This window comes from Oreochromis aureus, linkage group 18, assembly GCF_013358895.1.
Source record: "Oreochromis aureus strain Israel breed Guangdong linkage group 18, ZZ_aureus, whole genome shotgun sequence".
NCBI lineage: Eukaryota > Metazoa > Chordata > Actinopteri > Cichliformes > Cichlidae > Oreochromis > Oreochromis aureus.
The window spans coordinates 22,174,237-22,196,700 of record NC_052959.1 but is presented as its reverse complement, the minus strand read 5'-3'; the positions used below and the strand labels follow the sequence as shown (position 1 = coordinate 22,196,700).

The 22,464-nt window shown below is 39.0% G+C and overlaps 2 protein-coding genes across 2 annotated transcripts; one reads left to right on the top strand and one right to left on the bottom strand.

Moving 5' to 3' along the window:
* The first annotated feature begins 37 nt into the window (after window positions 1–37).
* Window positions 38–9,330, top strand: e2f5 (E2F transcription factor 5). Its single transcript, XM_039601989.1, has 8 exons — window positions 38–377; window positions 1,585–1,694; window positions 1,872–2,033; window positions 2,525–2,633; window positions 3,148–3,466; window positions 6,917–7,054; window positions 7,342–7,380; window positions 8,371–9,330. The coding sequence occupies exons 1-8, from the start codon at window positions 249–251 to the stop codon at window positions 8,445–8,447; spliced, it is 1,083 nt and encodes a 360-aa protein (XP_039457923.1). The 5' UTR covers window positions 38–248; the 3' UTR covers window positions 8,448–9,330.
* Window positions 9,331–11,645: 2,315 nt separating this feature from the next.
* On the bottom strand, window positions 11,646–22,181 carry ackr4a (atypical chemokine receptor 4a). The gene is made up of 3 exons (XM_031731124.2): window positions 21,943–22,181; window positions 20,645–20,717; window positions 11,646–13,288 (listed from the first exon to the last, which is right to left on the bottom strand). Exon 3 carries the CDS (start codon window positions 13,271–13,273, stop codon window positions 12,164–12,166), a length of 1,110 nt encoding a protein of 369 aa, XP_031586984.2. The 5' UTR covers window positions 13,274–13,288; window positions 20,645–20,717; window positions 21,943–22,181; the 3' UTR covers window positions 11,646–12,163.
* Window positions 22,182–22,464: the final 283 nt, after the last annotated feature.

The window sequence follows — 22,464 nt, the reverse complement described above, 5'->3', positions numbered from 1 at the left end:
TGCGGGGAGGCGGGACTTAGTTGGCACGAGCTCGGCGGTGGGGGTCGACCGTGGCACGAGCCGCAAATGAGTTGCCATGGCAACAGGACCCTAACGTAACGTCCGTTCATTTAAAAACCCTTCAGGTGCTGCTGTCGTCCCGTTAAGGGAACCGACGTTATCTGCTAACTTAAAGAAATTATCATTATTCGCATTAAAACGTAGGTGGCTGAGTAAAAACAAGTAAGGGTTTCTTTTATAAAAAGAAGATGGAGTTTGAGACGACTGAGACCGCACGCTCGACACCGAGTCGCCATGAGAAAAGTTTGGGGCTCCTCACCATTAAGTTTGTCAGCCTGCTCCAAGAAGCCAAGGACGGGGTTCTTGATTTGAAAGTGGTCAGTAAAACGGAGACGACGGGTTTTGTGGGTTGTTTTGGGGGGAGCATTAAGTGGTGTTTTCCACTGACAACATTAATACAATAGATGCGAACAAAGGGCTGTCGGTCATTACGGGTCCAGTCAGGTATACTGATTTGTTTAACAGGTGGACTAGCAAGCCGCCATTACCCGGACTCCTCCTTTATAGTTCCACTGATACTCAAAAGGGTTTTTTTTTTCTTCATTAAAAAGAAAAAAATATGTGTTGACAGAGAATAAGCTACTCATTGTATTTCATATGTTTTATCATTTTATCCTTTCTTTAATGCTAAATCAGGCCTAATTGAATTGCACTAAAATACACTTAATAAGTTTAATAGCAGACTCCCTTGAAACCTACTTTTAAAGAGCCACTGGGGAGATGCCATTGTTACCAGAGTGTCACCCTGATCCCCAGTCTTTTTGCATTATGATTAAACATGGCATTATCCTGTGACCCAGTGTCACCAGGTCCATATGTCCATGGGCTATAAGATGAAATAGGAATCATCTTCTTTTAAAAGAGAAGGCTAAGACTTAACTCTTGAAATTCTGCCTACCTGTCTTTATGCTCCTGAGACCTAGCAGATATCAGTTGACTCCCTGTGGGATCCTGCAGTAACATATAAAAATGCGGTACCTAAATCAAGTTTTTTCCAGTTAGGTTTATATATGTAATTGATTTCATCTATTCATTTTCCCCACTAGCAATGTCCTTATGTATTGGGCATCTAGTGAAATTTGTAAATGGCTTTCACACTCCAGTGCTCTCCTTTGAGACTTCTGTGTCATGTTAACTGCCTGTATCAATCTCTGATCTACTTGAAGCTTTAATTACTGCAGCTGTTTATTTATTTAGTTATTTTTTATCATTGGTAGAGTTTTCCCTCTCTTCTTGCCCGCCAAACTTGGGCAATGTTTACACAGCAGGTTCCTCAGCCCTTTCCCTCCTCCCTTCGCCTCTGGTATTGTATAACTTGCTTCTTCTGCCAAGGAGTTTGATTTGTTATTTTGTGCAGCTTAATTTGCCAAATTCCCCATTTCTTGGCTTCACCAATGAAGCATTTCCTGCAGAAACTTCCTGGTATCTATGACTGACCTGCAAGTGTTTATCTCAAGATGCTATAAACGAACAGCTTATATGGAATTATGGATGTGATGTTGATATGTCTGTCTGAATTAACAGGCTGCAGACAGCTTGGCAGTGAAGCAGAAGAGGAGGATATATGATATCACCAATGTACTGGAAGGGGTGGGGCTAATTGAGAAGAAAAACAAGAATGTAATCCAGTGGAGGTGTGAAACATAATGTTTACTATTTTAAAAAGTTCTTATTATTTTAATGTTTCTGTAGATTTAAAAATGCATGCAGAGTCGGTGCTTACATTAATTTAAAGATAAACACACAATTGAAAATGAAGCAGATGGAGCAAATGCTGAGAAAACATCCTTATCCTATACATTTATCTTAAGGGGCGAGAACATAGCCAGCCAAACTGAGGAGGTTTTGGAGCAGGTAAACGTCTTAAAGGCCCAAATTGCTGAGCTGGAAGCCCAAGAGAAAGAGCTGGACAACCAGAAGGCCTGGCTGGAGGAGAACATCAAGCACTTGAACCATGATCCCGTTGTCAACACATATCCTTTTTATGACTACATTTTTGAAGTAAATGTTTTTCTTTAGTTCACTTGGAGACATTGCTTTTGTGCATCTCATGTCATCACTTTGCCTTTACTTTCATATGTTGGCATATATTTTTCATTTTAAGACTTTGTAAAATAGACTTTTGTAAAATAACCAAATATTAACTCATTTTTTTCATATTAAATGAGTAAAATATCTGTTAGTAGGGCATGCTTTGCTTTCCTGTGAAATGTCACTGGGTGTTTTTTGTATTGGTTTGTATTGTTCAGAGACACCAAATCCCTCTCTGATCCTTTTAACATTGTTTGCCTATTGATCAGAGAAAACACTATAAAGCAGGGATTATAAATATAATTGCCATTGTCAAGCAGTGAAATCACATCCAGGCTAATCCCGATTTGCACAATGCTCACAGTCTTGTTTTTCAAGTTTATTGTCTCCATTTCCTTCCAACAGTAATCCGGCTTCTTTAACACTTCTACACATATAAATTTGTGACGCATGAAGACATCTGCAGCGCTTTTAGTGGAGAAACCCTTCTTGCTGTCGTGGCTCCTGCTGGGACTCAGCTGGAGGTGCCACTGCCAGAAATGGTAGTATTGCTTTGCTTGTATAGAAATGTACTGTTTTATTTGACTCTGCTTTAATGAGAGGAGACGCCAGACACAACGCAGGCTTTATCTAGCAGATTTTATTACAGGTGGATAAAAGCTTGTGAGTGAGCTGCAGGATCCTTGTAACATTTGGCTTTTTGTTTTGTACATAATGGCCTATGTGTGCTCTAACATCAATCAGCTAGTCTGTAATTTTGTGAGTGGGCTCTGTTTGCTGTTAGTGTCCTTGTTTTACAGAAGACAGCTGTCTGCTGCATCTAGATATTGCTGTGATGGTAAACAGTAAAACTGTAAAGTTGCACGGAAACTAAACAGTGCAAACCTTTAAAAACACTACACATTTATCTGATAGTTTTCTGTGTTTGTCACTGCAAAACATCTTATTTCATATCCTTGTGATCATGTGATCAGTTTTAAATATTCTTAAAAAAAAGATCAACTATATAACTGCTTTATTAAATGACATACTTAATGACACGCTGCTGTTTTTAAGGGTCAGAGTGGTCAAAAGAAGTACCAGGTGAACCTGCGCAGCTACTCTGCTCCCATTCAGGTCGTGCTCATCAACAGAGATTCAGATTCCAGAGTGCCTGTGGTCTTCTCTGTACCCCCCACCGATGACATCTGTCAGATGCCAACTCCACCCAGCACCCCTGCGAGCCTGCAGAGATTCCCTCTTTCAGTTTCCACTTCCAACACCAACACCACCTCCTGCTGCAGCCAGGAGTCTCTCTGCTCAGACCACCAGATGGTGCTGCCAGAACATGATGATGTGCTGACTCCGTCGGCCACCCCTCCTGACGTGCAGATGGGTAAGGATGGGCTTTAGTGTATGAGAATTTTAATGCTGTTGAAGTTCTTCAACAAAACCACCACAGAGTTTTACTGCCTGCTAAAGAGGCTGCGGTGAACACATTTGTAATAAAAATTTTGCGTCTACAGTCAAGAAAAACTTCTACAACTTGAGTCATTTGTGAAATTTAAAGTGCCCTCAGAAGAAACTTCTGACATAGTGAGTAATTCAGAAAAACTAGGTTTACCTTTTGATGTTCAGTTTTTTGTTGTTGTTTGGTTCTTTTGGGGGTTTTTTGGAACAGTTTTTACTAATTTTATAGTCAACCAATTTGTGGTGCAATATAAGGTTTCAGTTTTTCGGTGTCAGAGTACACACACACTCACGAGCAAATGTGAAAACCACTGCACTAGGGTAATAAATATTACCTTATATTCTTAAAAGAATGAATGTGTCCTTAACACACATGATAGTGTGTTTTTTCTTTTAAGAAGACACACTGTCGATGTTAAACAGATCTACTATGAGTGATGGGTGCTTTTGCTGTTACATTTGATGTCTAAGCACTGCACTTCATTTAACTGCTTTTAACAATGGAGTTTACTTTCCTCTTTTTTCTGTAGTGCCAAATTGTTATGGATGATAACTATAAATGTATAGTTATAAATCCCATGCATGTTGGCTTAAAGAAAGAAACTGATAAAATATTTTAGTTATAATGTGAAGGTGGTATAAACTGGCCTCGAGTTACAGCTGAGCATGGCCCATGGAGTTTCTTATAGAACATGTGTGTTCCTGATTTATAACACTTGATTTAATGTATTTAAGCCTCAGGGGGCCCCAGGCCTGTGTACTGGGAGTGCCAGTCACAAGTCTGGATAAATGGGAGGGTTGTATCAGTAAGGGCATCCGGCGTGAAATCTGTGTCAGAATAAAACGTGCGGATCTGTCCTCTGTAGTGACCCCTCAGCAGCAGTCAAAAGTGCCTCCTTCTTCATTTAAGGATTTCACTTCCGGTATTTTTGATGTTCACATAGTCATGTCTGGTCATGGCCGGATGCATTGCAACACTTCTTGGCACATTACTGCAACCGGTACTGTGCAGCCTTTGCTGGCATTTATTCTAAAATAGTTCCTTAGCAATACCAGACATTACCAAATCCACACCATAACTTTCACGGTGAAGAAAAACTTGCACTATCATTATTTTTATTGGTACATAGAGGTAAATGTAATTCTTGTAATTCACTGTGTAAAATTCTCAATTTGCTATTTACTTTTTAGTATCTGGTTATAAAGGTGACAATGAGCTGTTTGTCAACAGCACTGGAATGCAAAATGATTGGCCTGTCAGTCTTATAAAAATGTCAGAGGATCTCCTGGTTGTTTAACAGCACTGCACTAACCCTGTGCCTACAGACACAGTCCAGACAGACTCACCTTCCAGTAAACCACACACACATCAACATGGAAGTCATAAATATTTTATTGTGAAGTTACATGGAAACAAGCCTCACTTGACAGGAAACTGCTTGTCAGTCAGTTGTCCAGTGACTGAGCCACTGAATGTGGAGCTTGTGTATTAAAATAGCTGCAATTACAAAATAGTTGATGCTTTTCTTAAAACCCTTTAAAGAAACCAAAAAGTCTACACTTTAATCAGATTTTGATTGATTTGCAAAATTATGAAAATGTGTCACTGTCCATGGACAACACTGAAATTGATTATGTAAATGTGATTGATTATTGTTTTAAAAGTATTGCCTTTTATCAGCTGACTTAGAAGTATTAGCTGTTGTAGAGTCTTGACATGCTAGAACAGCAGAAGTTATTAGTTGCTACTTCCTTCTGTAATACTATACAGTGCTAATATCTTGAAACAAAAAATAAAACTGCTGTCAGTAATTATGTTCCCTCTCTTAGCAAGCTGACTTTTAGAGTTAAATGAACCAGATCTAGGCCATAAGAAAAGAATCTAAAGTCTTAGAAAAGCTGTACTGTCAGTATGCACAGAAATCTGCAAAGAAATGGGTCAATTTCTTGTAGCTTGTGAAAAAAATATAAACTAGGAGAGTATGAACAGAATTTTGCACAGAAAACCTGATCTTCAATAACCTCAAAGTGCTGTTACTATGGGACAGTTTCATTTTTCTTTACCAGAGTCTCTGAAATAACATTCTCCACCTAAATGAGTCACAAGATATCAAATTTCTCCCAATGGCAGCTACTTGACAACTTGTTTACATTGCTTAAAAGTTGCCTCACCACCTGCCTAATACTGTGGAAAAATACACTTGTGCAAAACAGCTCTGGCCCCTCTGAGTATGGTCACAGGACCTCTAAAGTTATCCTGTGGTGTCCGGCACCAGGATGTCTGCAGTGGGTCCTGTAGGCGCTCCCTTAATTTGACTTGTTTTTGTGCATCTCTGTAATGCTGAGACTGGGTTCCATGCAACCTGTGGGCAACCTGTTAAGCTGTGTAGAAGGGTTATAACAGTATTTAGGTGGGTGGTGCTTGTAACATCCACGTTGATGCCAGTTTCCCCCCATCAGAATTGCGTCAGCATTGCATCAGCATTGTGATGCAGTGAAGTGCCATGCACTAAACTGGTTTTAATGTGGCTAATCATTGCATATGTATATGTGGCTTTATTAAAAAACTAAAGAACACAGATTCACATCAGCATCAGCCTAGAGTGAAAAAGAAATATATTTGTCACTTTAAAAGATCACAAGTTCTTTGTTTCTATAGTTCTATAGGGCATCCATCTATGGGAACTGCATAGATGACATAATTAACAGGAAACCTAGATGCTGGACACCCTGTTTAAGCCTGTTCCTGCATCAAGACAAAAGCTTGGACAATTTTTTTTTTCTGTAAAGAAGACTTCCAGTATATCTGACAGATTTACAGCTCTAAGTTTTATATAGGATGAGTCAGAGTTGCACTAAAAATAGAAGAGTGTCAAAGCGAAACCCAGTCTGAACCTTCCTTCCAGAAAATAAAAAAATGAGGAATTGCCCCAACAAAATCACAAGACTTTTCACTGAATGATTTTTACTTACTCAACATTTGGAAACACTTGGAATCTGTAAAATGAAAGCTTATGGTATGTTTTTGCACAGTGGCGTGTAGATGAGAAGTCAGTGCATAGTGTTGGGTGTGTTATTTTTTTTTGTTTTTTTTAACATTAAGAATGAGTTGGCTAAAAATGATTCCGATTTAAAGTGGGCCATGTTTAGGATTCTTTTCAGGCATGACCTCTTGAACATTAATAAATTAACAGCCTTTTGTCTTTAACTTCTTATTTACTGGACAAATGAGAGTGGTGGTAATCATGTTTTTCGAACTCTTACATTAAACTAAAAAAGTGCACATTCCAACATTTGTTGTTTTCTGCCTCCAGATAACGTAATCCTTCATTATGTGGTTAAGTGACCTTGTTTCGACTCCTCACTCTGTCTGCAGTCTGTCACGGTCGACCAGTGATGGGGTTGGAGCAGCAGGAGATAGACCTGGTGGACCAGGAGTTCCAGTCTGTTCTGGATGTGAGCAGCCTACTGAAGCTCAGTGCCACTGAAGACCACATGAAGGATAACCAAGAGGGTGAGGCTCAGGGATTTGAATAAAATCAGAAGAGTCTTTTTCCTTAATTGCATCCAGCACTGGAGCCATGCGCAATTTAATGTGTTTACTTCACATTTGTTTCAGTTCTGATTCAGTTGACGCTCTTAGGTCTAAGCATGCCTTTATTTAATGTTTTTTCTTCCAGTGGGAGATAGACTGGTGAGAGGAAAGGAATGAATTGTTTACAGATATGCTACAAATGGTCCAGAACAGTGAACGTTTAACACCACAGTGGAATAGAAACATGTTTTTAATTTTCTTTGTAGGAGCTGTTGACCTGATTGATGAACTCATGTCCACTGATGGTAAGCATCACAGCACCTGTTTTTAACTACATTCAGTATCTACGCTTAAATATATATTGCTGCTAACCCCTCCACAGCAGTGCATTGCTTGGCTTCTATTCATTGTCCCAATTTTCTGTAATGCTGTCTAACTGGGGGCACACTTACCCCTAACTACTGGAGGTAGTCCACCTGCATGTAGACCTCCATACAGCCCTATTTCAGATAAACTGAGACCTGTAACTCTGTTATAAAGCTCTCTGGTTTTACCTTTGAGACCTTAGGCACCACTAATGTGTCCATTTTAATGACTGGAGGTCAAAGAGAAGACATTCAGATGATGATTAACAGATGATCCTGAGTTAATGCTAACATCCTGATGCTTAGCAGGTCTGTTATTTGACATATTTAACACCTTAATTTGGCATATTAACATTTCCCAAAAAGTTGCTTCTGTTCTCCTGGACGTAGTGGTTTCAGTGGGAGAAATATTTCATCAGTCATCCAAGTCATCCACTTCTTCAGTCTGAAGAAGAAATGCTGCTCTGACAGCGCGACTCTTTGGGCTTAAACTCAGAAATAAAAGTGTAAAAGTACAGAAAAAGTTCTGGTAGCTCATTGTTCAAAACATTTTTGTTAATTAAGAAAAGGAAAAATTCTATAGTAGACTACGAAAAAACAGGAATTTTAAACAGGAATATAAATTGTTATTTAATTGTTTATCTATTAAATACTTTGGTATAGAGTGGCTATGGGAGAGGGCTTTAAGTAGGAGGAGCTGTAAAACGTATGAAAGTGTAAATGTTTGCCTTCCTTCAAATGTTTGCCCGTTGCACTGCCTTCACACAGCAGTGCAGTGGGCTGGATTAATGTCTTTGTCGGGCCAATTCTGAACTCTGGGCCTTACCTTTCACATCCAGATCTAAGTCCTAAATCATCAACAGCTGGAATCTGTGTTCAGTGTGGGTGCTATCTTTTCATTTTCGCACTGATTCCTTTCTCCAAATTCAGGTATAGACTACAGCTTCAACCTGGATGACAACGAGGGAGTGTGTGACCTGTTTGATGTGCAGATCCTGAATTACTAATGGCTGACGGTGACTCTGATGCACACTCTTACAATCTTGAGAAGCACTTTCTGCCTCTTAAAAACTGTAAAGATTTGTCCTATTTTGTTAAAATTTCACAGATGATACTTTGATATACCACTGTCATCTTACAAAAGCAAAAAACAAAGACTTCACAGATGTGCACCTCACAGCTTAACATATCCAGACTCTGTCCAGCAAAAAAAGTGCCTGATTTAATGAACCATAAGGTATTTATAAAGCCATGAGCCACGAGGTCTCAAGTAAGCAGACAAATCCTTCACATTCCTCACATTCCTGCTGCACTTTTGTGTCTCTGTATTTTTCCACATCCAGCGGAAAGCTTGAGTTGTTGATAACGGCTTTCCTTTGCACAGCTCATCCACTTTTGGGACTGTAACAGTGTTGTAGATAAGTTGAACTTTGCAATAGCATTTCAGTATTTGCTTCTTTGATGATCCAGTTCAGGAGATGTAAGCTTTGTCTTCATTCCGTACATCTTAATCTATTCAATTTCCCAGTTAAATTTCAACCACTGTTTTGTATTTATTGAATTAATGTTTTGGCTACATTTTGTTTACCTTGTTTTTGTGAAAATGTCAAAGTTTTCTTTTTCTAAATTATTGTGATACTGCCATTTTAGGCCTCAGTTTATCCTATCATTAGTTAAAAAATAGATTTTTTTTTTTACTTATTTAATTAAAAAAATAGTTCAGGTCTGTTGAAACTGAAGTTAGTTGACTGCCTTAATCATAATTTAATTTAATTTGTTGCACTTTTGTTCTAAATATAGTACAATTGCAGAGTTGTTTTTTTGTGATACTTCATTTTTTATTGTAAGAAATATTGTTTATGTTCTCAATAAATCAGTTTAACGAGCACAGTTTTATTTGCAAAGGAAAGTGAACAAAAATCGCTCCAATGTAAATTTTAAGTCTGAAACAAATGATTGTTTTCAAAGTTGTCTGAAATCACACAGAAGGTATGCAACAATTCAAATTTGATTTCCCCCTTCTTTTTTTGGCTCAATGAAGTGTTTTGGTCTGTTAACAGATGTCCAACATCACTCACATGCTTTCCACATTAGAGTGTGTGACCTGCAGTATACACCAATACTTGAGTTCCACCAGCTGTGATGCAGGGAAAAAAATACTAAAGAATAATAAATAAACCTCACATCTAATGAATAGAAAATTAATGACACAAGTAAACATTCAATTGTATACATTTTGTCAAATTGGAGCATGCACTTAAAAAAAAGAAAAGAGAAAGAAACAAGTTGCAACAGACATCAAAAATATTTGAACTATGCAGTATCCTGTTTATATCTATCAGGGTTAATGATGCCGATGCTGGACGGTAAGCGTAATAATTAATATCTGAATGTGTCCAGCCCTCAGCTCAGTGGTAAACCCATATGTAGTGATAAAGTACGTTTACAAACTTGTCGTCATTGCCTCATAAAAAAGTGTTTTTTACCCCGCTGTGCAGCCTCGGCTCTCAGTGCAGAGAAGCGAATCTGTGTGTGGAAAAATGTGTTTCAGATGTTCCTAGGAATTCAGGAAACAACAAATGCGGCGTTGCCACATCAAAACAAGTTAAGTCCCAGTGGATGTAGATATATCACACGATTCTGAAACACCAACAGTGCATTACAGCAATTCTGTCGATGGTTAACGTTTTTTTTTTTAAAGAGTTTTCAGGATACATCCTGAGCTGAGAAAACCAGATATTTGGCAAACATACAGCGGTTCAAAGTCTTTGTTCACCCTTTCATAGGTGCACGATATAATATCTGGTTTACAGGCTGTGCAGATTATTACATGAAATGGGTCTGGAGTTTTTATTCATGGTTGATTGTAATTAAACAAAGCACTATTTCAACAAAGCTGAAGTTCCAGCAGGTCTGGTTTTTCTTTCCTTTGTGGGTGTTTTTAGTGTGTAATACAGAAAGAGTTCAGTAATAAATCTTAACTGTGTGGGCAGAGTGCAGGTTTCTGGTGAAATCCCAGAGAAGCACAAGTTAACTTGAAGATCTGGATTAAAAGGATTGTTAAGTCCATAAGTATTTGGAGAATATTTTCATGTAATTTTACCTCTTTTCACCACCTCAGCAGCTTTTTAAATCAAACGATAAAACGTGATTAATTTACTGACTTTATAGATACATAGACTCCCATTTTCAGAAGTTTAGATGTAACTGGACAGTTGAGAAGGAGATTAATGGAAAACTAAGCAAATATCTGCATTTGGTTCAAAGTGTTGAACTTGTATTTGGTAGCTGTTTTCCTGAACTCCCACAAGATATTAAAAAAGGGTGAGGTAGGACATCATTAGGTTGAAAAGAACAAACCTGTCAAAGAGAGCATAAATCTCTAACTCTGCAACCTAGTATGCTCTTTAAAAGAAGTCCACCTCAAAAACAAGACCTGAAAGACCACAGAATGCAACTAAAGTGGAATATTGCAGAATTCTTTCCAAAAAAAAAAAACCAACCAAGTCAAGAACACTGGGGAGGAGGTAGACATATTATTGGCAAAGTCTACTCTCCAGATACACCCTCATGATAAATGATCAGTACAGTGTGTTTACAAGGTGCAAACCACTGGTTACATTAAGCAACATGAAAGACAGATTAGACTTTGCTTTTTGTTTTTTGTTTTTTTGACAAATGAAACCAAGATGAACTTTTATCAGACTGATACGGCGAGAAAAATATGGAGGAAGAGAGAAATGACTTGTGATATGAATCAAACCACAACATCTGTCAAACATAGTGGAGGCAGTGTTATGGCATTGGCATGGCTGCCAGTGCAACCGGGTCACTAGTGTTTATTAATGATGTGCCTGCTTATAGAAGTAGCTGGATGAATTATGAAGTGTAGAGGGCTGTACTCTCTGCTCAGATAGCATTTTACAGTGCACACGGAAAAAACCCAAAGCGTCCTGGAAAATCAACCCAAGAGTTTCTCGAGGCAGAGAGCTGGGATATTCTTAACTGGCCACTGGGTCACCTGACTTCAACTTAGAAAAGCATGGTTTTCAAATCCAAAAAAACAAGCAGCAACTGAAGTAGGTGTAGTAAGGGCCAAGTGGAGCATCTCAAGAAATGAAATGTAGCAGTTGGTGATGTCCATGGACTTGGATTTTCATCCAGCTATTAAAAATAATCCTTATATTTAAAATTAATTTGAAATATAAAATCAAAAAATTTATTTTCAGATTTTGAAAACGGTGCACTGTGTATAAGAATGTCCGTAATTCTTGAAAAGTTAATGCAATACTTGAATTAGATCTCAGTGAACCCACTGTGGTGGATGTCACTGTCCAAACACTTATGGATACTACTGTAAATAAATACATCTACTCCTGCAAAGAGTAACTACAAACTGTCTCAGCAGGTCTTTTCATACAACATATGTGCCTGAAGTGATTTTCTTTTCTCTTCAACAGAGGGCAAAAAAAAAGTAATATATATTGGAGCCCTTTGGAACCAGCACATAAACTGTTCGCTTTGGCAGAAAAAGATCTGCCAATAAAACTGTTTTTAGGAACACACTGCTAAAACTAGTGGAATTTTTGAACAGTTTAATGATTTGCAAGCATTTTGCTACTGCTGCTACACCCTGCATCAACAAAAGCTTTATATGCTCTCCTGCTGGACCTTGTGTGTGCATATATAGACACATAGACCTCACTGACATTTCAGTCATGTCTCATATTGAGAATGTGTCTCTTGTCTCTTGGGATGCAGTGTGGGAGTTGAATGACATTTCCATCCCCTCCTCCACATTTGTTTCTGTTATTTTGCTTCCCCTCTTCCTTCGCTTCGCTTCAAACTTCTTGGCCACTTTCATCATGTGCATCTTGAAGGAAGACCCCACAAAGGCATAGAGGATCGGGTTCAGACAGCAGTGAGTGAGAGCCAGGCTTTCCGTCACCTGAGCCGCCTGATCAAGCACCTTACTCGCCCCGCAGTGGGTTACTAAGCTGTAGACTGTATCCATTGCCCGATACACCTTAACCACATTGTAAGGCAGCTGAGTCATCACAAACACCCCTACGACAATGAGAAGGACACGCAGAGCTTTCCACTTCTTCCCTCTGCTCTCATCAGGGAGGCCCCGGAGTGCACAGCCCACCTGCCAGTAGCAGGTCACCATGACCAGCAGAGGAAGTAGGAATCCCAGCAACACCTCGACCACCTCCAGGACAGCTTTACCTCCTCGAGCCATAGATGAAGGATAGATGGCTAGACAGACACTTCTATCAGATGCCTGCCTCACTTCTGAGAGTATTAAATCAGGAAGGCCAAGGAGGAAAGCTGTCACCCAAACAGCTAAACACACCTTCCAACAGCATTTCCTCGTGAACGCCCTCTGTAGCCATTGTCTTCGGTCTCTACCCTGTGCTCTGACCAGAGATAAATAACGATCCAAGCTGATGCACGCCAGCAGCAACATGCAGCAGGTGAAATTCACGGTGTAGCAGGCAGACACGATTTTACAAACAACCTCCCCTAGCTCCCAGCCCCTTGCAGCATCAGCAGCCCAGAAAGGGAGCGTGAGGAGCAGGAGCAAGTCGGCCACAGCCAGGTGGGTCAAGAAGGCATCTGTCATGGTCTTCAGGCGTTTGTGGTAGGCATAGACAGCCACGACTAAAACGTTTCCAGCCAGTCCCACCACCAGACACACGGTGTACATGATGGGCAGGAAGAGGGCTGCAAAAGATCGGATGTCCCCTTTCTCGCATACAGCAGGATAATCATCATAGGTGAAGTTGTAGCTGGTGTTTTCATAGTCGTAGTCTTCCTCTGAGAAATCCATGTTGATGATATAAAACTGTCAAGGGAAATACAGACGTAAACATTCACAAAAATGTACATCCCCAGAGTGATACAAACAACAAACACTTGCAGGATTTATATATGAGGCAGATTTAAATCCAGTTCTTAAGATATGACTTAACTGCAGTAATTCAGTGCAGTCATTTAGAATTTCCTTGATTATCCTCTTAGGGAAAAAAAACAAAAACCCTGAAACCTTAGAGATTAACCAAATGAAACTTTATTTATGTTGTAAGAGCACTGTCTTTTTCATTCTCTTTCGAGCTTTCTTTTATTCCTGTCCTCCGGTCTCTCTTGATCATTCTTAGTAAAAGCTATGACTGCATGCATAATGGTGCATTTTCAACAAAACCAAAGAAGAGGGCATAGTGCATTTGCGCAAGTTAAAATATTGCAACATTGCTGACAAACAGCCTACGCATTAACCAGCTGGGATTCTCCTGACACCACTGACAAATCAGAAATGGAGGACGTGCTTAATGATGACTGGAGATATCTGGTTAAACTGCTTTTAGATAAAACACAGAGAAAATGAACTCACTTTGGAGAAATGTAGGCTACATTGTAACGTTTGAAAGTATGTTGCTGTAACGTGATTAGTTGCCATGCTCCTCATCTTTTTAGATGTTGGGGACAAATATCTGAGGGGAAAAGTTGGTTTGCTTTTGGTATGTACACACCATATTATTATTGTCATAATATGGTTAAGTATAGGCTGACCCACTCTCATCGAAACAATAGATATGAGTACAGTGAAATTAATCTGCAAAATTAATCAGGATTGATCATGATCAAAAAAGAAGAAAATGTCACAGGAACCCCAATTTCCAAAACCCAAGTTACAGCATGGCTAATATGTCATATGATGTGCTTCATATTTTTAAGGTAAGGATGTCAGTAAGGCTAGCACAAATTTCCAAAAGCCATACAGCTTTGGGGTTTATGATCACCTTGAATATGCATACAAGAAAACAATGAAAAAGTTTTCCTCATGAAAATTCAATCAACAACTTTAAAGGCAAGTGGCCATGAGTGTTATAGAGAAGGGTGCAACCAGAGGACACATTCATTTCTATTTTCTCTGTTTTCTTCTCAGCTTCAGTTTTTTTGTATTTTCAAGGGTTTCACTTTTGCGAGAAATGCTGAATGAGAGATTGTTCTGAGGGAGTGAAGTCAGTTCAACAGACGTCAGGATGTATACCACGGGCGATTCATATAACCAGTCCTCAAGCACAAGAATACTGAACAAATTATATACCTTATTGGCTAAAAGAAGAGAGGGATTTTGTTGTAAAAATACTGAAAAAAGCAAAAAGCATTTCATTTCACCGTGTCTTTAAACATTCTGCTTGAGCAACAGTGTGCACATTACTTGGCAGGGGGACTATCTTAAATCAAGAGGGAACACAAATTAGAAACTGACAAAAATAAATCAAAATTTAGCGCCACGATTCTTGTAAAGCTGCAGGCAACTATAGATATGATGTCTGGATTTTATGTTCCCATTACAATAAAACAGTAAAATACAACACTGCTAAGCTGTAAGCAGAACTGGAGCCACATTAGGAAACATTTAGAAACTTCACGTTCCCTGGGTTTAAGAAATTACATGTAAAGAAGAAATACTGCAATCTGGAAACAGTTGTGTGATTGTGTGTTAATTATTCTGTCGTGATACTATCAGTGGTAACATCTGGACACCATGCCCTGACTTGAACTCTTCCTCCCTTTTATACCTTCACTTTGATAAATAAAACAAGTTCATTTAGCCTCTGTGCAGACTGATAAGTCCAAAGTGCACTAGTTTCTACCAGTACATGTTATCAAATTTCCCTGGAGATCCTCTTGCAAAGATTACAGCACATTAATCTCCTCTCCATTAACGTTCACAGGGGAATATTATTGTTGCCACTACATTAATTTGACAACTACATTTATAATTATCTTCAAAGTGTTCCCCCTTTTTTAGACATTGATTTTGAGGTTTTTAGAGTCAAGTTCAGAGCACGAGATGCCCACATTTTTTCACTTCTACACACAAATAAATGATCAACAAATAAAGTGCAATGGCACGGGAAATATTTAGAGAACCATGTCAAACATTTGCACAGACTGACTCAATCAAGGTTGTTTGTAATATTTTTTCCCTTGTAAAATAAACTGTAGACACAACACTACTGGCAGTATCTTCATTACTTTTGCCTCATTATATGGGTTTATCATGTGGAATGTTTTTCAGTTAACTGTTGGGCATTATTAAAAGGCCATTGGTTGTTTTGTGCAGAACAACCATATTCAGAAAAGCATCTTTTCTGTATATAGTGTCATAATCATGGACACTTGCATTAACCTTGGCCAAAGTTCTTCATCCTAGACTTTTGTCCCAACACCCAACACAGCATTCAGACCATGACTCTCACAGGGTGAGGATGATCATTAGAAAGGTGGTGGATCAGCCCAAAACTACACAGGAAGAGTTCTTAATGATCTGAAGGCATTTGTGACCACAGTCACTAAAATTAACTATACATTAATAGATAGAAATCTTGCAGTTCCTGCAACGCCCCCCTGCTCAACACCAGACATGTATAGGCCAGTGAACATTCAGATTCAGAGAAGGCTTGGGAGAAAGTGTTGTGGTCAGATGAAACCAAAATCAAGCATGGAGCATGGAGGTGGAAAAATGTCTGGGACTGTTTTTATGCCAAGGGTACAGGACAAAATCTTGGACAAGTACCTTCTTCCCTCAGCAAGAACACCGAAGATGGGTCGTGGATGGTTCTTCCAGCATGACAATGACCCATAACATACCGCCAAGGAAACAAAGGGGCACATTAAGGTCATGTAGTAGCCAGTCTCTAGAGCTCAGTCCTATACAAAAACTGTGGAGAATTGATCAGCTACACAAAATCGTCTTATTGCTGTGCCTACCAACAACCCATCCAAGGCAAACTCCTGTGTAGTACTCCAATACTATCTATGTACATAGTATTTAGTGTGAATGCTTGTAAAAGCATTCACAGTATTGTTGTTGTAATCTTTATTATTATTATATATTCCGTACGTTTTTTGGCATCTATCTCCTTCAAAACCGTTCAACTTAGAAAAACCATTCAAACACCGTTAGATTCCTCTTCTTTTGGACATGACTGCTTCTACTTTTCTCATTTATAACATTTATATTTTTAAAATTATTCAACTTTTTTCAACAAAAATTTCCCATGTATTTCAATGGGGAGACCCTTCAAATTCTCCTTCAACTTACTCATTTTTAAACTCTTATTACTTCCACATACGTTGACATAGAGCCACCATTCAAACTTTAAAACGAAGACAAGACATTCAACTATTCAACTTGTATTTATCTTTTCAATATCTGTTATACTTTTTCTTCAGTTCCAGTTTAAGTTTCATGATGTTTTTTCAGCTGTTTCAGAGTTTATAATGGGTGTGTATGGGACGGAATGTTGGGGCTAGAGTGAGACAGCTGAACTGCTAGAGTGAGAGGAGCAAAAAAATAAATCTTAAAATATTTTTTAAAACTGCTGCTGTGTCCACGGTGTTTGGTCTACAGGTATGATTTTACCCTCAAAACGTAGCCATCGCTGTCCTCTTTCATCCAATGTGTTTACTATTGTACTAGGTGTTATGGTTCTTTCATAAATGTCACCAAAGCACAGCCTCCTTCCTCCAACTCCTCCATAGACTCTAATGTTAAAATGGCTCAGAAGGTTCGTTTGAAAACCAGAAGAGCATGGTGTTTTTACACTGTCACCACGTCCATATAATAAACTCCACAGGCATGAAAACTGAGAATTAGGTAGACTGGACATTGCTGCCGCTCACGGTGAAAGAATTTCGTCAATAGGACCTGTACTTTTCATTTGGGAAGGATTTGTTTGGGCCTGACTTTTCTGTTCATTTTAAGCAGCAAAAGTGAGGTGCATGTCTGTGCGTGTGTATGGAGCCATTGGGTGCAGTCACTATAGCAACCAGGCTCACACCTGCCTGCCTAACGAGCTCTCTCTCTTTCACTGTGCCAAGATTCATCTTAAACACTTCTCTTTCAACTGCTGCTGTGTCCACAGTGTTTGCTCTACAGCCATCATTTTACCCTCAAAACGTCGCCATCGTTCTTCTCTTTCCAACAGCGTGTCTTTCCAAGCTCAGAGATGTAAACCTTTAAAACTGTGTGGATCCAAGTGGAGGGATCACATTTTAGTCATTCAGTGATTCAAAGAATATGAACTTTTAATATTCATTCAGATGTTTTCTGACTCTAATTTTCTTTTCTCATTTCTTAGGTTTTTCTAATATACATTTAAAACATTTTCAGCTATTTTCCAGCTTCTTCTGTGTGAACATAAGCTTTCAAAAGTTCTGCACTTTTGTTTTCAGGTTAAAAACTCTGTATTTTCCAGCTCATTCAATATTTTTGGCTTAATATTCAGCAATTAATTCATTTCAGTGCATACATTCAGATTCAAGCATTCACACTGCAGTTTCTTCAGAAAATGCACTTTCTAGTTGTACATAGTATTTGTACTATGTACACCTCTGAGCCTCTCTGCAGATAGACAGGCAGTCCTCAGACTTGAGTTAACAGCTAATGCTCCACCCGCACTGGACCATCCCACTTAATGGTCACTATAGCTTACCCTATATATCTTACCCTATCTCTACCATCCTGTCACACCAATCTCCTGCATGTCCACCTTTACTGCATCCATGAATCTTCTCTGTGGTCTTTCACTTTTTCTTCTGCTCCAAAAATATTTGCTCGTCTGCCTTCACACCCACATGAACTTGGGTGACATCCCATTCTTAATCAATAGGGTTTAATGTGATATCAGCCCACTCTTTACAATCTATAATAGCTTTAACTCTCCAGGGAAGGCTTTCCACAAGGTTTAGGAGTGTGTGTATGGGAATTTTTAACCATTCTTCCATTTCATCCCAAAGGTGTTCTGTCAGGTTGAGGTCAGGACTCTGCGCCGGCCAGTCACGTTCTTCCACACCAAATCTGCCCAACCTCCAAAATGGAGACAAATAGCAGGGTGTAGGTGAAAAGAGGTTTTTAACTTAAAATGGCACAGCAGGTTCGCTAAAATGGCTGGTGCCACCAAGGCAAAAGCAAGTGAGCTCCCCGGGAAGCTTGCCTCAGGTATGCCTTTATCCACACCTGCCTAGGTGTGGCCAATTAGCACCAGCTGGACACACTGAGCAGATTAGAGGCTGCAGAGGGACGTAACATAGACCTTGCTTTGTGCACTGGTTTGCAGTCATGCTGGAACAGGAAGGGACCATACCCCAACTTTTCCCACAAAGTCAGGAGAATGAAACTGTCCTTTCAGTGGAATAAGAGTTCCTTTCACTGGAATTACAGGGCCCAGATAAACATTCCCACCACATAACCCCGCCCCCCACTAAACTTTACACTTGGCGCAGTGCAGTCAGGCAAGTAACATTCAAACCATTTCAGTGTTGCCTCTATAACTTCATCTCAAAACTATTCAACCTAAGATGTCCCTCAGATGTTTTCATTTGTAAAAAAAATAAACAAAACAAAATAAAATATTACTGAGAAAGACAAATAAGACTTAAAGAGCTACTCTGGCCAAGAGACACATCATACATGACATCAGAGCAGTCTAACTGTTTCAAGACACAGAGTTGGTTGGATGTTTGTAGCACTGAGAAGGAGCTGTGATGGTTTGAGAGGATCTTTGTGTGACAAGGTTGATTTATTGTCATTTATTCAGAATTCAAAGGAACACCTAAGTCAACACCTTGGAATGACAAACAATCATCATCTGTTTGGAGTTTATAGTGAACATTATCTCTCCAACACAGCTGGTTATTGCTGTGGTCCACCCTCCTTGAATGTGGTTCTGCCCCAGGTTTCTTTCTCTTGAAATAGTTTTTTACTCCTCACTGCCACCATTGCTAACTTGAAATGAGGTTGAATCTCTTGCTTTTTAACAGGGCAGTGATACAACCCCCCTGTTATGGTGGTTTTTAACCACCATAACAGATGACCTGGCCTCCTTACTCCCTCAGCATAGACTCTACAAAGATGGCTTGGGATGAGCTGGATTGTAAAGTGAAGGAAAAGCAACATGTGTTCAGCATATGTGAGAACGGCTTCAGAATAAACACCTTAGGGCAAAATTCCCAGAACTAATTAAGGTAAAACTCTTATCAAAGCGTAATGTTAAAGAATTATTTATTATTTGGTGATTATATATATTTTATTGTGCTATTCCCTATATCTTAACATATTCTACTGTTAAATAGTCTAGTCTGTTTTTGTTGATGTTACTGTACTGGAGCAACTGTAACACACATAATTTCCCCAGGGATTAATAAAGTATGCTGATTCTGATTCTGATTAAAGACACATGTTGGTTTACGATGAATCCATACGTGTTATTTACTCAACCCCAGTCGGTCCAAGCTCACGACCATCCATAATGAGAGCCTGATTCTTGATTGAAGGTTTCTTCAAGGTTTCTTGCTATGGAAAGGGACTTTTTCCCACCCAGCCAACAAAGTGCTGCTCAAGGAGGAAATTGCTGATCTTCTTTTTGTGCAATAATGTTCCTGTTTAAAGTTTACTGAGTTCTGAGACTGAACAGAAAATGTAGTTGCTCTTTAGTTTTACTGCACTGTAGAAAACAGTATTAAAGGAATAATATTAACTGAGTTGATAAGTTCAGAGATTTCAGTAGTACTATGTTAAAACATAGTCATTTACATGTGAAAGTCATACACTTTAATAGATGAGGAAAAAGGCCATACTCTCACTAATGCTTGTTTATCTTTATATAAGCTTGTAAAATACCTCATATTACATGCTGTGCTTGAATAAATAGCTGCATGTTACCCCACATTGGTTAATCAAAACAATCTAAGAACCAGTTACAATAAATCGCATTTCTAATATATTACTTTAAAAATGCACTTGCTGCTGATTATTCTACATTTATGTGCATGTAAGGCTATTTGAACCTTTATTTTACTGGAATACTGGAATGCGTGACTCAAGTAAATATCTAACTTCTTATTCAATAACTGCTTTGTTATAATGTTACATGACTTCTGTTCTTAATACCTACATTACGAAAAACTGACAAACAAACAGACCTAAATCAATTAATAAAATAAATAAATAAATAAATGAATGGTGACTGCATAGCACAGGTGGAAAAAACGAACTCACAACAAACCTGTCTCTCCTGTTCACCGTAAATCTAAGCAGCCAATCAGCTTTTAAAACGAACCTTGCATGAATACAATAGAAACATGAATATGTTTCATAGATACATAAAGATGTCTGATATTTACTCACTGTTTCTTATTAACGATCGGTCCCGTGTGCACAGCGAGCTCCGCTCCAAGCTGCTGACAGGCTTCAGACTGCTCTGAGGAGGTACGTTTGATTCGACACCAGCGCAGCGCGTGTGGGCGGGCAGTAAAAAGAAAAAAAAAAATCTGTATGAGAGTTTGATAGATTCAAATTTTGTATTTTAATGTTTTTTGTTTATTTGAAAGGGTAAGCATGTAACACCACTGCATTTATTTTATTTACCTAAACTGTTTTTTGCAATGCATGTGCAGGAGTGGATTATTGTAAGGGACAGGAACTGCCTGTGGAGTTTCCATTTGTTTCTCCACTGCAAATTGAATACAACTCTGTATTCATAAATACTAAAATAAAGACTCAAGCTTTGGACTTTTTAAAATGTTTAACAGGAAGCACATGTGCAGATTTTCGGGGTGCTCAGCAGGCATACCTCGCTTCAGTATTTAAAACAGATGTATGTAGGCCCCACAGTAAAAACAAGAAAGAAGCAAAGGATTTACTCAGGGAATCTGGTTGTGCCATCTGGTGCTTTGTTTTCGGGTTTCTCTTCACATAAATGAAAAATTCCAGCAGAAGCTGGTGGAGAAAATGCACAGAATTCTGCACAAATCAAGGAACTGAACCCTACTGGTGCTCAAATGCTCCCACTGACGTCCCACCAGTGCTTGGAGGAAACCTATGCACATGGCTGGAGATGACACATGCGGACACACTTGTTACTCTGCATTTGAATACTGTATCCCCACTAAGCCACATGCATAACTCCAAACCTTACACTAAACTTACCCAAACACAGTTTTAACACCTTAAAAACTAACTTGCTTTGCAGCAGTTCTCATAAAGCACAAATTGTTCTAAGCACATGATTTAAAGCTGAAACTCATTTTCCAGCAGGATGAGTTTAATAGTAGGTTTCCTCTATATTTTGTCAGATTTAATTCAAATATAATGTTTGTTAGCTTGCAGCAAATGTACTCTGCCAGCCGGAGTCTTTGATTATGTTTGGACTGTCTCTGTGTGAAGGGAGCACCCGCTGGTTTCAAATGCATTCACATTCGCAGTAAAAATAAAGGGGACAGGATTTCAAAACAAGTTTTATGTTACTGCAAAGTTTAACAATGTGATGAAAACCCCTTTTATGTAATGCATACGAAAACTGATGTAAAACAATGAAACAATATTTCTGTTTCTATTTCTATCGTTTTCTGATGTTCCAACAACAATATATCACTGACTGAGTTATTAAAGGATTTGTCTGTCATCGAGTCAGGAACTGTTCTTACCACTGGGAGGAAATCTGTCCAGTTTCAAGTCCAGCTGAATCTTGTATCTTGCAATTCAACTGCACTTCCGAGAAGGATGACTCAGACGGAGAGAGAAGTCAAGTGACAGGAGACAGAAACCAAGTCACACTAAACCATTTGTTTGTGGCGTTTATTGAGGAATTGTTTCTGCGTTTGAACATGACTGAACATGTTTAGACTGAGTCAGAGTAGACACCCTAAGAACATTTGGACAGGGAGAGTTCAAACAAGGAGGAAGTAGACCAGTGCGACTGAGAGATGTACTGTATTTCACTGTATGCCCACGCCCACAGTTATAACAGCCTGCAGAGTGAAGAGTGAAGATTCGTTTTTCATCCTTCCACATTTGGCACAAAGACAGAGTTTTTTCTCTTCTGTTCGGCGTTCCCACTGAGGCCAGTTGGAACTGTTTGATCAACAGGAAACCAACAGACACTCAGCTCGCTCTGATGTTATGAATGAAATAGTTTTGCATTTGTTATTTCTCTGAGTGAGCTGCTC

Excerpts from the sequence above, each read along its gene's own strand:
- e2f5 (XM_039601989.1), top strand. The coding sequence starts at position 249 with ATGGAGTTTGAGACGACTGAGACCGCACGCTCGACACCGAGTCGCCAT. Across the intron at positions 378-1,584 it reads GGGTTCTTGATTTGAAAGTG|GCTGCAGACAGCTTGGCAGT; the intron begins GTCAGTAAAACG and ends CTGAATTAACAG. Across the intron at positions 3,467-6,916 it reads CCCTCCTGACGTGCAGATGG|TCTGTCACGGTCGACCAGTG; the intron begins GTAAGGATGGGC and ends CTCTGTCTGCAG.
- ackr4a (XM_031731124.2), bottom strand. The coding sequence starts at position 13,273 with ATGGATTTCTCAGAGGAAGACTACGACTATGAAAACACCAGCTACAAC.